At 40.7% G+C, this 15634-nt stretch overlaps 1 protein-coding gene across 1 annotated transcript in view; it reads right to left on the minus strand.

The window, feature by feature from the left end:
- The window catches only part of smg1 (SMG1 nonsense mediated mRNA decay associated PI3K related kinase), a 148048-nt gene that overhangs the window by 104925 nt on the left and 27489 nt on the right, over positions 1–15634 (minus strand). Inside the window, exons 10-19 of the mRNA XM_072915712.1 lie at positions 13777–13950; positions 13323–13544; positions 12045–12146; positions 8505–8795; positions 8298–8428; positions 7998–8159; positions 7626–7744; positions 7435–7522; positions 3300–3401; positions 2758–2898 (exon numbers count right to left, since the gene is read on the minus strand). Of these exons, the coding sequence (XP_072771813.1) occupies positions 2758–2898; positions 3300–3401; positions 7435–7522; positions 7626–7744; positions 7998–8159; positions 8298–8428; positions 8505–8795; positions 12045–12146; positions 13323–13544; positions 13777–13950 (1532 nt within the window). The remainder of the gene's footprint in view (positions 1–2757; positions 2899–3299; positions 3402–7434; positions 7523–7625; positions 7745–7997; positions 8160–8297; positions 8429–8504; positions 8796–12044; positions 12147–13322; positions 13545–13776; positions 13951–15634) is intronic.

Below are 15634 nucleotides of genomic sequence, written 5' to 3' on the forward strand. Positions count from 1 at the left end.
ATCATCATACTGCTGTGATTATATGCATCAAGTGTTCATTCAAGGCTAAGGCAAAATATCGCGATATATATCGTGTATCGTGACATGGCCTAAAAATATCGAGATATTAAAAAAAGGCCATATCGCCCAGCCCTAGTAAGAACTTTACACTACTTCATAATAGAAATGGCAACTACGGAGGATGAATGTCCCATAACAAGAAGATGGACAAAAAGAAGAAGCTTATCGACTACGGTGTCCGCACGGACTACAAAGGCGAATGCGTGCACATTTTCAGGACTTATGCAGATCCCAAATACACATCAGCAGGTACCAGAAGGTAGGAAAAGTTCCTTTTGCACAATATTGCGAAACAAAACGCCAGATAATATGTCTTACCTTATACACACACCATAATACAAACCCCGTTTCCATATGAGTTGGGAAATTGTGTTAGATGTAAATCTAAACGGAATACAATGATTTGCAAATCCTTTTCAACCCATATTCAATTGAATGCACTACAAAGACAAGATATTTGATGTTTAAACTCATAAACTTTATTTTTTTTGCAAATAATAATTAACTTAGTATTTCATGGCTGCAACACGTGCCAAAGTAGTTGGGAAAGGGCATGTTCACCACTGTGTTACATGGCCTTTCCTTTTAACAACACTCAGTAAACGTTTGGGAAATGAGGAGACACATTTTTGAAGCTTCTCAGGTGGAATTCTTTCCCATTCTTGCTTGATGTACAGCTTAAGTTGTTCAACAGTCCGGGGGTCTCCGTTGTGGTATTTTAGGCTTCATAATGCGCCACACATTTTCAATGGGAGACAGGTCTGGACTACAGGCACGCCAGTCTAGTACCCGCACTCTTTTATTTTGAAGCCACGTTGATGTAACACGTGGCTTGGCATTGTCTTGCTGAAATAAGCAGGGGCGTCCATTGTAACGTTGTTTGGATGGCAACATATGTTGCTCCAAAACCTGTATGTACCTTTCAGCATTAATGGCGCCTTCACAGATGTGTAAGTTACCCATGTCTTGGGCACTAATACACCCCCATACCATCACAGATGCTGGCTTTTCAACTTTGCGCCTATAACAATCCGGATGGTTATTTTCTTCTTTGGTCCGGAGGACACGACGTCCACAGTTTCCAAAAACAATTTAAAATGTGGACACGTCAGACTACAGAACACTTTTCCACTTTGTATCAGTCCATCTTAGATGAGCTCAGGCCCAGCGAAGCCGACGGCGTTTCTGGGTGTTGTTGATAAACAGTTTTCGCCTTGCATAGGAGAGTTTTAACTTGCACTTACTTTACTGACAGTGGGTTTCTGAAGTGTTCCTGAGCCCGTGTGGTGATATCCTTTACACACTGATGTCGCTTGTTGATGCAGTACAGCCTGAGGGATCGAAGGTCACGGGCTTAGCTGCGTACGTGCAGTGATTTCTCCAGATTCTCTGAACCCTTTGATGATATTATGGACCGTAGATGGTGAAATCCCTAAATTCCTTGCAATAGCTGGTTGAGAAAGGTTTTTCTTAAACTGTTCAACAATTTGCTCACGCATTTGTTGACAAAGTGGTGACCCTCGCCCCATCCTTGTTTGTGAATGACTGAGCATTTCATGGAATCTACTTTTATACCCAATCATGGCACCCACCTGTTCCCAATTTGCCTGTTCACCTGTGGGATGTTCCAAATAAGTGTTTGATGAGCATTCCTCAACTTTATCAGTATTTATTGCCACCTTTCCCAACTTCTTTGTCACGTGTTGCTGGCATCAAATTCTAAAGTTAATGATTTCTTTGCAAAAAAAAAAAACGTTTATCAATTTGAACATCAAATATGTTGTCTTTGTAGCATATTCAACTGAATATGGGTTGAAAAGGATTTGCAAATCATTGTATTCCGTTTATATTTACATCTAACACAATTTCCCAACTCATAGTACAATCCATCAAGCAGTGCGACTTCATAGCTTACAAAAGTCGTACTAAAACATTTTGATAGATTATATTTCTGTATTGTTCCTTGTATGCAAATAATCAAGTAAAACACTAAGATGACTATAGTTATACTAAGTGGATAAACGCAGGCTTTTCCACTGTATGTGTACCACTTCTTGGCGATGCACAGAGCGACTGTGATCGCTTTCTGCATTATGCTCCTTTCTCATCATAAATGGTAACGATTCCACCACACTAAGCTGCTTTTTAGCTGGAGTTTGTTGTTGGTGCGGTCTTGTTCGCCTAGTGCAGTTCATCCCACTCGGCTCCATGCTTCGTTTTCAGATGCAGGACTAGTTTGTTGTGCTGCTTCCTTTTTTTCTTTTTAAACTAACTTTTCAGCGTGCAGTCATTTGTTCCACCTCTGGTGCCTCAAATACAAAACCACTGACAACACTTTTCTTTCCTGCGGAACAAACTTCTCGCTCTCGTTCTAATTAGCAACAACGATATTTTGCTTAAAGTGTGAATATGCGCTTTGGAAGTAAGGGTGAGGGCGGAAGATACGGAAGCTCCTGGGGGCAAAATATATGTCGGAGAAAAAACATTGATTTTTAATTTTTTTTAAATCGTCTGCAACAAAAAAACTTTAATTTATTGATAAAATCGATTTATCGTCTGGGCCTAATTATAACCTGTGCATATGTTGCCATTGATACAATATTTTATTTTAGTGGTGTGCTTTGAGATTTTTCAAAAGTAAAATGTGTTTTGGCTCAAAAAAAAAGGCTAGGAAACACTGCTTTAAAAAGGACATACCCTCCACGGTGCAGGGTGCCGTACAAGATGAAGCTGATGAGGTCACTGAAGTCTTGGGGGTGAAAGGTGCTGCTTGGTGCTCGGCTCATGTGGTGGCGGATGGCCATTGAGATCTGGGTGATCTCTGGATGGCTGTGGTTACTGAACAAGAAAATAAATGTGAAACAAGCATGCAGCATTGACATTTTGCAAATATTAAAAATGATTTCTGCGGATAAAATGACAAGAATGTTAACAATAAAACCCTGTATTCTACATTATGGGGAAACAGAACAAAAACGAATTAGTTGTTGTGATGGGCAATTACAGTTGTACAACAGTTATTAAAAAGCTCAAATCAATACACATTGCTATGATAAGACAAATTTGGGCTAACCTTATAAACGTTACAATGTTTGATAAACTTTCCCTGATGCAATTTTGTTTTGTTTTTACTAAATAAACCTCCATCACTATAGTTTGTGGTGTGGCATTTTTGGTTGTGACAATCAAAACCTCAAACATAAAACAGATTTTAAGATGCCCTTGGAGTAGTGTCGTACCTTAGAGAAACATCCAGGGGAATTGTCCTAAGCAGCTTGCTGTACGCCTGCCTCACTTTCACTGCTGAGTGGACCAGCTGCACTCTGCACACATCCACACATCTAACACAAACACAACAGAATCTTAATTTAGGAGAGGAGTCGGATAACAAGAGAAGCTTGGCTTTCCCTAAAATGTAAAATATATATATATATATATACACCGTATTTTTCGGAGTATAAGTCGCACCGGAGTATAAGTCGCACCTGACGAAAATGCATAATAAAAAAGGAAAAAAAACATATATAAGTCGCACTGGAGCTCGGCCAAACTATGAAAAAAAACTGCGACTTATAGTCCGAAAAATATGGTAATAAGAATGTGAGTGTGAAGGTTGTCTGTATCTGTGTTGGCCCTGCGATGAGGTGGCGACTTGTCCAGGGTGTACCCCGCCTTACGCCCGATTGTAGCTGAGATAGGCTCCAGCAACCCCAAAAGGGACAAGCGGTAGAAAATGGATGGATGGAAGTGGTCAAATATGTTTGTGTTTACATTTTATTGACTAAATATGCGCTAGAAAGCGTTCAACTTTTGTTCAATATCAGCTATGTTCGTGACAGCTGACTTCCTTGTCATTACTTCTCAAAGCATCACAGTGCATTAAACGGTGTTAAAGCTGAGCATCCATTGACTTCAATCGGCGAGCACAGAGTGGGTTGTTCTGCTGCAGCGAAACTAAACAGCCATTGTGTGTAAATGCCCGGTTTTGTCCGGCCTATCAAACATTGAGCGTCTTTTGAAGTGTATGGAAAGCGGGCCTGGCCTTGGCTGGCCTGGACGCTGTGCTTCCTCATGATGATTGGATGATCTGTCTAAGACAGGGGTCGGCAACCCGCGGCTCCGGAGCCGCATACGGCTCTTTGATCACTCTGATGCGGCTCAGCTGCATACTTGCCGACCCCCCAATTTTCCCGGGAGACTTCCGGATTTCAGTGCCTCTCGCAGAAAACTCCCGGGATTAGTATTCTCCGATTTTCACTCTTACAATAATAAGGGCGTGCCATGATGGTACAACATTTAGCGCCCTCTACAATCTGTATAAACAGCGTGCCAGCCCGGCCTCTTGTTATATGCATCTTCTGCTTGCACACGTAAGTGACAGCAAGGCATACTTGGTCAACAGCCATACAGGTTACACTGACGGTGGCCATATAAAAACTTTAACACTCTTACTAATAATGCGCCACACTTTGAACCAAAACCAAACAAGAATGACAAACACATTTCGGGAGAACATCTGCACCTTAACACAACAGAACAAATACCCAGAATCCCATGCAGCCCTGACTCTTCCGGGCTACATTATACACCCCTGCTACCACCAAACCCCGTCCCCACCCCAACCCTGCTCCCTCACACATCAACCCCCCCCCCCCGTGCGTCGGTTGAGGTGGGCGGGGTTTGGTTGGTAGCTGGGGGTGTATAATGTAGCCCGGAAGAGCTAGGGCTGCATGGGATTCTGGGTATTTGTTCTGTTGTGTTTATGTTGTGTTAAGGTGCAGATGTTCTCCCGAAATGTGTTTGTCATTCTTGTTTGGTGTGGGTTCACAGTGTGGCGCATTATTAGTAAGAGTGTTAAAGTTTTTTATACCGCCACCGTCAGTGTAACCTGTGTGGTTGTTGACCAAGTATGCATTGCTGTCACTTACGTGAGCAAGCAGAAGCCCCATACTACGTATGGCTGGGCCGGCACGCTGGTTGTAGTGGGCGCTAAATGCTGTACCATCACGGCACGTTCGAGAGAACAGTTGCCTTGAAATTCGTAGTCTGCCGGAAAAATCGGGAGGGTTGACAAGTATGACGCGGTCAAGCGCCATTCATGTAAAACTCGCGGGCCGCACTATCATTCAATTTTGATAATAAGGTGCGGGCCGCGTGTTTGAGACCCTTGGTTTATACATAGCGCAAAGCAAAAAAAAAATACTTTGTATGCAGTGCTATTTCATTTTAAATTTCAAAAGATTTTTGTGGCCCCCATTGTTTTCTTTAATTTGTGAAAGTGGTCAAAATGGCTCTTTGACTGGTAAAGGTTGCCGACCCCTGGTCTAAGATGACGCAAAATGAGCAAAACAACGATCTTGAACAGTAAACCACTGCCACAGCATTTTTCGAGTTTCCGTCCGTGTTTCCCAGTTGATATGGAGAATTTTTTAATTCTCTACGTGGCTTTTTTGGGGGCAGGGGAATTCTAGCATCATTATATCTTATTGGGTATTACAGACCGTACTCTGGTTTAGGGGGAAGCTGAAAATGAGCTTCCCTTTGTTGGGGGAAAAACAAACAGCAGCCACCAATGGATTCAAAAATACAGTGATTTAAAAAGTTCAGGAGTTAAACAACTTGCAACTGGTTCTTGATTGGATATAGGATAGTTGCTTAGTCTACAGAGGACTTGTGTCAGAATTCTAATTTTGTTGCAACTGATGATAAATTGCAGCTAATTGTTGTTGAGATACTAGTATTGTGGTTATAAATCCCTCCAAAACACCACTCCTGCGACTTGGTGTCCTTTTTCTCATTAGTGTGCAATAGAAGGGGCATTTACCTTACAGTACAGGCCAAAGGTTTGAACACACCTTCTTATTCAATATGTTTTCTTTATTTTCATGACTACCGGTATTTACATTGTAGTTTTTCACTGAAGGCATCAAAATGATAAATGAACACACGTGGAGTTATGTACTTAACAAAAAAAGGTGAAATAACTGAAAACGTGTTATATTCTAGTTTCTTCAAAATAGCCACCCTTTGCTTTGATTACTGTTTTGCACACTCTTGGCATTCTCTCTACGAGCTTCAAGAAGTGGTCACCTGAAAGGGTTTTCACTTCACAGGTGTCATAGTTGTGATGCCTTCAGTGACAATCTACAATGTAAATAGTCAAGAAAATAAAGAAAACGCTTTGAAATGAGAAGGTGTGTCCAAACTTTTGGCCTGTACTGTTACAATTGCAAACAGCAGCTCTAAGTAAGCCGACGACGCAGAGCCTCGATGCCATCTACTGTTTGGAGTTGTAACCACAAGCCACTCACACAAACCTTTTATAGTGCGTTTGGGAGCGAGGGCGAGCAGAAAGCAAAAGAAAACAAAACAAAAAAAGACGCCAAATCTTTTTGTGGCCGTCCAAAATTATCCAAGGCAGACACCAAAATTAAATTAGTGTATGGGAAATGATTTCAATAAAAACTAGGGATGTCCGATAATGGCTTTTTGCCGATATCCGATATTGACCAAACCCTTAATTACCGATACCAACCGATACTGATGTATACAGTCGTGGAGTTAACACATTATTATGCCTAATTTGGACAACCAGGTATGGTGAAGAAAAGGTCCTTTTTTAAAAAATAAATAAAATAAGATAAATAAATTAAAAACATTTTCTTGAATAAAAAAGAAAGTAAAACAATATAAAAACAGCTACATAGAAACTAGTAATTAATGAAAATTAGTAAAATTAACTGTTAAAGGTTAGTACTACTAGTGGACCAGCAGCACGCACAATCATGTGTGCTTTGGACTGCATCCCTTGCAGACTGTATTGATATATATTGATATATAATGTAGGAACCAGAATATTAATAACAGAAAGAAACAACCCTTTTGTGTGAATAAGTGTGAATGAGTGTAAATGGGGGAGGGAGGTTTTTTGGGTTGGGTGTACTAATCGTAAGTGTATCTTGTGTTTTGTATGTTGATTTAATAAAAAAAAAGAAAAAAAAAAGAAAAAAGATACCGATAATAAAAAAAACGATACCGATAATTTCCGATATTACATTTTAAAGCATCTATCGACCGATGTTATCGGACATCTCTAATAAAAACTAAACACAGTAGATTTATATTATCTTATTTCATTTGTCTCTATATGGTCGCCTGTGTGCATGTCGATAATCATAAGCCATGCCTTCCCCCAAAGCTGGAAATATGAAACTAGAAAATCTCCAGGAGTCAATTGTTTTTTTTAACTGACCAGTTGGTCCACTGCATTTAACATAATACAGTAGTAAAAAATAGCTACCCAACAACTTTATTAATGTATTTCTATTCAATTCCTGAATGCACTTCATGGGTGTGTGCGTAACTGGAGTGTACCTCTGCAGAATCTCCGAGGATAATGACGAAGAGAGGGTGAGTAAGCTGTTGCAGGTTTGAAGGCATATACCCTGGTCTTCATTCAGAGCTAATGGGCGAGACAGCAGAAAGAAAATTGTCATTTTTTTAATTTAATAAAATGTGTCAGCCTACAAAAAGGACAGCGGACTCTTTGAACATGTTGGGCTCACCGTTAGATAGCAGGCCTCTGCAGAATTTGGTGAACGAGGGCAAGGAGAAAAGAGGACTGTAGGTGTCCGATTTTTTCATCAGCAGTGAGATTTCTTGAGCCCACGTCAGCAGCAGCCTCCTGATACATCAACATACCAAGTTATATGTGTGCCATTCTTACACTTCCTTACTAGTTGTGGTCACAGTTTTACACACTTATCACAGTAATGAGCATCATAGCAATTTAAAGTTCTCAATCAATCATTTGAACCGTAAAAGCACAACTAAATATGGGCATGTAAACATCTGACCCACAAAGCTTGTGTAATATTTGCTGCTTTTATGTTTGCGTGTGTTCAACAACAAAGAGAAAAACAGAGAGAAGAGAAAACCTGGCTTCAGCGTAGAGATGCTCCTTCCCTAGCAGATTCCCCAGAAGACTGAGTAGAGTGCTAAAATGCTTCTTGGTGGCTGTTGTGACAGTGCTGATGACTGCACCATCAAACAGGGAAGGAGACGATGAAGACAAACTGGATGAGATGAAATGGTCATGTCTGATAGACACAAAGAGAAAGGGCCAGTTAGAAAGAAATACAATCATATACAGTATATCTTGGTTAGCTGCTACAATAACAATGATAGTATGCAGGTCTGACCTGTAATGACCTGTGGTGCTCTAGTTTGACTATTACCTTGTGCAGTGGGAGTAGAGGGTGTAAAGCACAGCATACTGGATGGCAGGGTAGTAGACGGCCACCTCTGAGTGCACCAGTAGCAGATTGTGACTGAGCAGGGCAAAGACCGTAGGAGACAATGCCCACATCTGAACAGGTACAACACAATAACATCAGTAAGAAGGAAAAATATATAGACTGATAAATCACAGTAGTGCCACTTACGCCAATGAGAGAGTTCTTGGTGTTTCCAATGGTGGTGAGAGTGCTGAGGTTGAAAATGAGGATAATCTGTGCTTTCTCTGGAGTGACGGTGACTGAAGTGAAAGCCGGGTGCTGGATGTTGAGGCAGGGGCTACTGAGTGGCAGGGCCCCACAAGTTGGCTCCAAGGTAGCCAGAATGCTCACCAGGGCACATGTCATCTCACCCAATACCATTTTATAAGCTGCCTCAAGTGTTGGAATGTTTTTCAGACTCAGGAGTGCTCGATACACTCCATGTACAGCTGACGTCACCTGCAGCGCGCGCACACATACAACTTGTGATTTAGGGCTATATAAATAAACATTGATTGATTGATTGATTGACATAAATTATGAGAAAACTAAACTGTATCCCAAAAGGCATCATCAAATTGTTTGCAACACTGTATACCTACTAGGGATGTCCCTATCCGAAATTTGCCAAAAAATGCGTATCGGCAAGGCATGGGAAAATGCCGATCCAGATCCAGTTTAAAAAAAACCTCCGGTCCGTGTTTTCCAACGCACCGATTTAAACAATACATTCCACTTTTCTGCTGCTCCCTAATTTCCGTTCCGCATTTTCCAGCACACCTTCAACACATCCACAGGTCTGTGGATTCTCACGCAGTTGCTTTTAGCTGCTGGCATTACACGACAGGCTCTTCTCACTCTTTCTTGTGTCTCCTTCTCACAGACAGCAAGCGCACCTTCTTACACACGTTACATACTGTCACGTCATACGTCACATACGTATACGCCCTCTCCCAGCAGAGAGGTAGCAGCATGGCTAACGTTAGCTGTGATGCTAGCGCAGCCGTTTGACCAACGTTCTCTCTAAGGTGCGCGCTTGTGCAATTGCGCACAGCTCAAGCGTCCTCTGCGCATAGCAATTATATGCCACGCACAAAATCAAATAAAAAAATAAGCGCAGAACAATTTTCGACACACAGACACGACAGAGAAAACAGTTTTCGTCATCATTGTAACGTCTGTTGAGACGCTTATCTCCATTCTGTGCCACACGTCCACACCATCAAAATGCCGAGGCAAACATTTCCACATCAACACCGTATGAAAAAATTAGTGATTTTTTTAGTTGTGATTTCCTTCTCTGCATGAAAGTTTAAAAGTAGCATATATTAATGCAGTATGAAGAAGAATGTTTTAATGTAGAAATGCAAGCCTTGAAAGAAAATTTTGAAAATCAAGACTACATTTCCTGCAAATGGGTGCATTTCTACCCTATATTTTAACTTTAGATTTATTCTCATATCAAACTCTTTTGGCTGTCTTTTTGACACTTACATCCGGCGCCCCCCTCCACACCCTGGATTATAAATAATGTAAATAATTCAATGTGATTATCTTGTGTGATGACTGTATTATGATGATAGTATATATCTGATAGTATATATCTGTATCATGAATCAATTTAAGTGGACCCCGACTTAAACAAGTTGAAAAACTTATTCGGGTGTGTGTGGTCAATTGTACGGAATATGTACTTCACTGTGCAACCTACTAATAAAAGTCTCAATCAATCAATCAAAACACATAAAATCATCATACTGCTGTGATTATATGCATCAAGTGTTCATTCAAGGCTAAGGCAAAATATCGAGATATATATTGTGTATCGCAATATGGCCTTAAAATATCACAATATTAAAAAAAGGCCATATCGCCCAGCCCTAGTTTCAATGATGCCATTTCTGTTTGTCATGTATAATTTTGTCTATTTTGTGTTTATCCTTGAATAAACAGGTCAGTTTCTTGTTACCAACCATTGTGTATTATTCAAACTCCCCTAATTCAGCTGGCTAGTTGTTATCAAGAGTACTAAAACCCTTTTCAACATGATTCTGACAACTAAGTAGGCTAAATAACTTTAAACTTTAATACATGCTCGGATAGGCCAGTATCGGTCAGTATCGGTATCGCTCAGTATCGGCATCGGATCGGAAGTGCAAAAACAATATCGGTATCGGATCGGAAGTGCAAAAACCTGGATCGGGACATCCCTAATACCTACCGTAGAAGAAAACGGCTTCAGTAATATGGCTAGTACATATTTTTTAATAATTGGCTTTGTGACTACGCACACAAACTGATCTGAGTTCTGCAAACAAAATCTTTGTCGAGGAGATGGCAGCAGACACGACTATAAACTACCCAGTGGGATACGATAAATATATAATAGTGTTACTGGAGCGGCATGAAATTGTCATGTTTGTCTACACATGGAGTAGGCTGTTTATACTGTCATAGTTAAAAACAACCTATACCATAGGTGTCAAATTTGGCCCGCCGTGTAATTTCATTTGGCCCTTGAGGCAATATCAAATTAAAATTAGAGCCAGACCGCCAGTATTATTTTCAGTGCCCCTCTCAAAAGTCTCCCGGGGCAACCATTCTCCCGATTTCCACCCGGACAACAATATTGGGGGAGTGCCTTAAAGGCACTGCCTTTAGCGTCGTCTACAACCTGTCGTCACATCTGCTTTTCCTCCATACAACAGCGTGCCGGCCCCTATCACATGATATATGCGGCTTCTACACACACATATAAGTGAATGCAAAATATACTTGATCAACAGCCATACAGGTCACACTGAGGGTGGCCGCATTAACAACTTTAACACTGTTACAAATATGCGCCACACTGTGAAACCACACCAAACAAGAATGACAAACACATTTCGGGAGAACATCCGCACCGTAACACAACATTAACACAACAGAACAAATACCCAGAACCCCTTGCCGCACAAAGTCTTCCGGGACGCTACAATATACAACCCCCCCGCTACCACCAAACCCCGCCCCCCCCTTTCTCTTGCTACTTCAAGGGTTGAATGTTTGATTCATTCATTAGTTATTTTATTTTCAAATGTATTATTAGCCTGTGGAAAAAGTTTATTTTGTTATTTACCTTTGAAGGCTACAAATAGAAAAGAGGCATTACATTTTTATTTGATATGCCATTGATATTTTTGAATTATTATTATTATTATTTGAAACTCGATTTTGCATGTCACTATAAAGTTAAATAAGCCTTGCTTGTTCAATATGCAATGCAAAACTTGTTTGGGTCCCTATTAAAAGGTTAATTTGTTCAACCATGGCCCGCGGCTTTGTTCAGTTTAAAATTCTGGCCCACTCTGTATTTGAGTTTGACACCCGAGACCTATACTATGAGCTGCAGGATGGCAAGGAATAATATTTTGGGGCCGTTCATAGTATTGATACCTTCAGTGACAATCGACAATGTAAATAGTCATGAAAATAAAGAAAAAAATTGCATTGAATGAGGAGAAGGTGTGTCCAAACTTTTGGCCTGTACTGTAGTTCTTGAGTACATGGGGCCAGTGCCGAGTAAAACCATTCAGTCGATGTAGGACTTTCAACAAAATAAAGACTAAGTCTATAGTAATCTGATGCATTATCACATACTGCTAATAGTATTGGGTTGCAGGGCTTGCAAACATGTTTTATATTAATTAACACATGGTTACAAACCTCTTTCTCTCGATGGAAGCGCAATTCCAGCAGCTGAGAGTCCGGTGCCAAAAGTTTTTCCACAAAGGAGGCAGGTAGCTTTGTGTTGATTTGTTCCACAATCTAAAACATAGAATGTGCGTGAAATTAATTTATGTGCAACTTGATTGCTCCATGGTTTTGTGTCAATTAAGTTATGTTGTAAAGTTACAATCTTGTGTTATTTTTTTTACAATTGACAGGAGGGTGCAAATAATTTAGACCAAGCTTGTTTGATCCCTGAACAAACTGCAGAAGAAACTGAAAGAGGAAGTGTACAAACAAAGTTGTACAGACGGTATTGTGATACCTTATGCACATACTAGTAATACAAAAAATAAAAGCAAATAAAGGCGATGTTAATGAAACAAATAAGATCTCAGTTAGTCACTGGGATACATACAATACGGTATGTACTGTACTGAAATGCTCATATTTCTCAAGGGGCGGATAGGATAGGTGCTTTATTGACATTGTATTTACAACACAACAAAACTTTGTTGAGCAATCCTATACAGCAGCATCCTGGTTTAAAGCAAATTAACAGTTATATGGCAATGTTTGTAATTCTACATCACGCTTCACTCTTTTTTACTTTTAATGTGCCAGTCTTATTCCACACACAACATTAATAACAATCATTTAACTGTATACATTTTTTTTATAATTAGAATTATATTTAGAAAAAACTTTAATACGTAGAATTACCGTATTTTCGGACTATAAACCGCTACTTTTAGTGCGCCTTATACAAAGGTCCGGCTAATCTAGGGATTTTTCTTCACTTGAGGCTAAATTATGGAATGGATTAAGCAAAGAAATCAAACAATGTACTAAAATGATCCACTGTAAAAAAAAAACTATTCAAAATCAAAGTGTCTACAAAGTACAAGGAAGAAAAAGCCTGATAAACATCTTGAACCTTATTTAAAAAAAAGGAGAAAATCTTATTCATCTCATAAAGAATGAAGAAAACCATCAATTACTCTTCTGTTTTGTGTGATCAGCTGTTTTACTGCCATGTTACGGGCACCGTTTGGAAACAATTAAGGTATGCAAAGAAACATTTACAAAATCTTCCCATGTAAAAATCTCATTTTAGAACGGACTGGTATATATCTGCGGCTTATAGTTCAGAAAATACAGTATAAGCCGTCAAAAAAAAAAAAAAAAAAAAAAGGATCATGACTTGCTAATTTTTTTTTCAGATTTATCGTTCAAGGACTTTGATACCTAATCTTTAATAAAAGGTGACCATACCAGAATGAGAAGGCTGAGCACTGCCAGGTTGTAGTCAGAACCACAAGCCCGGCAGTTGCCCAGCTGGTCCAGGCCATAAGCCAGGACTGTCTCCATCAGTTTACCGCAGGGCTCCATGCTGGCCAGCAAGACACCCAGACACTCGTTTGCAGCAGTTAGAACTGCCTCAGAGAACTGAACCTGCTTGGCTGCAGTCACACAGTTCAGAACCCGGTTGAGAACCTAAAAGTAGCACAGGAAAGCCCGGGTCAAAATACAGTTGATTTGCTGGTGAATTCAATTAGGAAATAGAGTTTTCATTTAATATTAATTTTTTTGGTCCATCTGTGACAATACTTTGAACCATAATACAAATAAATACATTTTGAATCAACATTTCAAGTAATCTAAAATCTTCCACATTGACTTGATTGGTTCGGATTTTGAAAATAGATTCCCTGTGTGCCAGTCTTACATCATTGACATAGACTTCAGTGATAGGTGGTCCTCTGATGGGGTTGAATAGCTCTCCGATACTGCGAACCACTGTACTAAACACTCTCAACAGAGCTGCCAGCTTTGGCAGAGACACCGCAGGAGGCGGGATGTCTTCATCTGGTGCCTCGCCTGACATGACATGGTTCAGATCCTAAAAAGAGAAAAGAGTCAAAATATTGCATGGACACACATTTTCCCCCCCCCCAAAGTTATGGCAACATTTTACACTTTCTGAGAAAGTCATAATTGCAAGTTTTCAAAATACAGTGGTATCTCAACTTACGAATATTTTGAGGTACTGGCTGTCACTTGGCTTATTGCTATGCTTTAAGTTGCAAGCATAAATTTAAGTTTCGAACTTCCCTGCCGCTAGTTGGCATGGCGAACACCACAGTGAACCCTGTAAAATCCACTCCAAAACATCTGGTCTTACTCGTTAGCAAAAGGTTATAGCTAGAGATCAACATAACTTTGTAAACCATTAGCAATGGTCCACCTTCTAGCGCCGAAATAGGCGCCACTGACTAACTTGCATTCCACCGACAAACTCGCAGCTTTCTATACATAAACTCTTTCAAAACTAAACAACCCAACTAAGATCTTCTTTCTTCCGTGTTGGAAAGGCTGAGTCAGCCTGAATGTGTAAACGAGGAGGAACAGGGCACCCCTCTGTGCGTGGTACAGGAGGAAGGGACACAGGACAGCTTTCAGCTTCCGCGTCAATCACTTGTTCATTTGGTTATGAATTTATTTCAAAAATGCTAAACAAGTGGGCAAACATTTTACTCTAGTTCAGGGGTCGGCAACCCGCGGCTCCGGAGCCGCATGCGGCTCTTTGATCACTCTGATGCGGCTCAGCAGCTTACTTGCTGAACCCCCCGATTTTCCCGTGAGACTTCCGGATTCACGGATTTCAGTTTCTCTCGCAGAAAACTCCCCCGGGATTTATATTCACCAATTTTCACCCTTACAGCTATAATAAGGGCGTACCATGATGGTACAACATTTGGAGCCTTCTACAATTTATATTTACAGCGTGCTAGCCTAACACTTGTTATACAATACACATCTTCTGCTTCCACACGTACGTGACAGCAAGGCATACTTGGTCAACAGCCACACAGGTTACACTGACGGTGACCATATAAAACAACTTTAACACTCTTACTAATAATGCGCCACACTTTGAACCAAAACCAAACAAGAATGACAAACACATTTTGGGAGAACATCTGCACCTTAACACAACATAAACACAACAGAACAAACACCCAGAATCCCATGCAGCCCTGACTCTTCCGGGCTATATTATACACCCCTGCTACCACCAAACCCCGCCCACCTCAACCCTGCTCCCTCACACATCAACCCCCCCCTCTCTCTGTGCGTCGGTTGAGGTGGGCGGGGTTTGGTAGCGGGGGGGGGGGGGGGGGATAATGTATCCCGGAAGAGTTAGGGCTGCATGGGATTCTGGGTATTTGTCCTGTTGTGTTTATGTTGTGTTAAGGTGCAGATGTTCTACCGAAATGTGTTTGTTATTCTTGTTTGGTGTGGGTTCACAGTGTGGCGCATTATTAGTAAGAGTGTTAAAAAAAAAATTAATACCGCCACCGTCAGTGTAACCTGTGTGGTTGTTGAGCAAGTATGCGTTGCTATCACCTACGTGAGCAAGCAAAAGCCACCTACAACGTGAGGCTGATCAGGCACACTGTTAATGGCGGGTGTTATATACTTTACCAACACGGCACGCATGACGCTGACAAGCGTCATTCAGTTAAAACCTGCGTGCCGCACCAGCTTGCAAATCCCATATAAAGGCGTGGGCGGAGTGTCTG

The sequence above is a fragment of the Nerophis lumbriciformis genome, linkage group LG22 (genome assembly GCF_033978685.3).
Source record: "Nerophis lumbriciformis linkage group LG22, RoL_Nlum_v2.1, whole genome shotgun sequence".
Lineage (NCBI taxonomy): Eukaryota > Metazoa > Chordata > Actinopteri > Syngnathiformes > Syngnathidae > Nerophis > Nerophis lumbriciformis.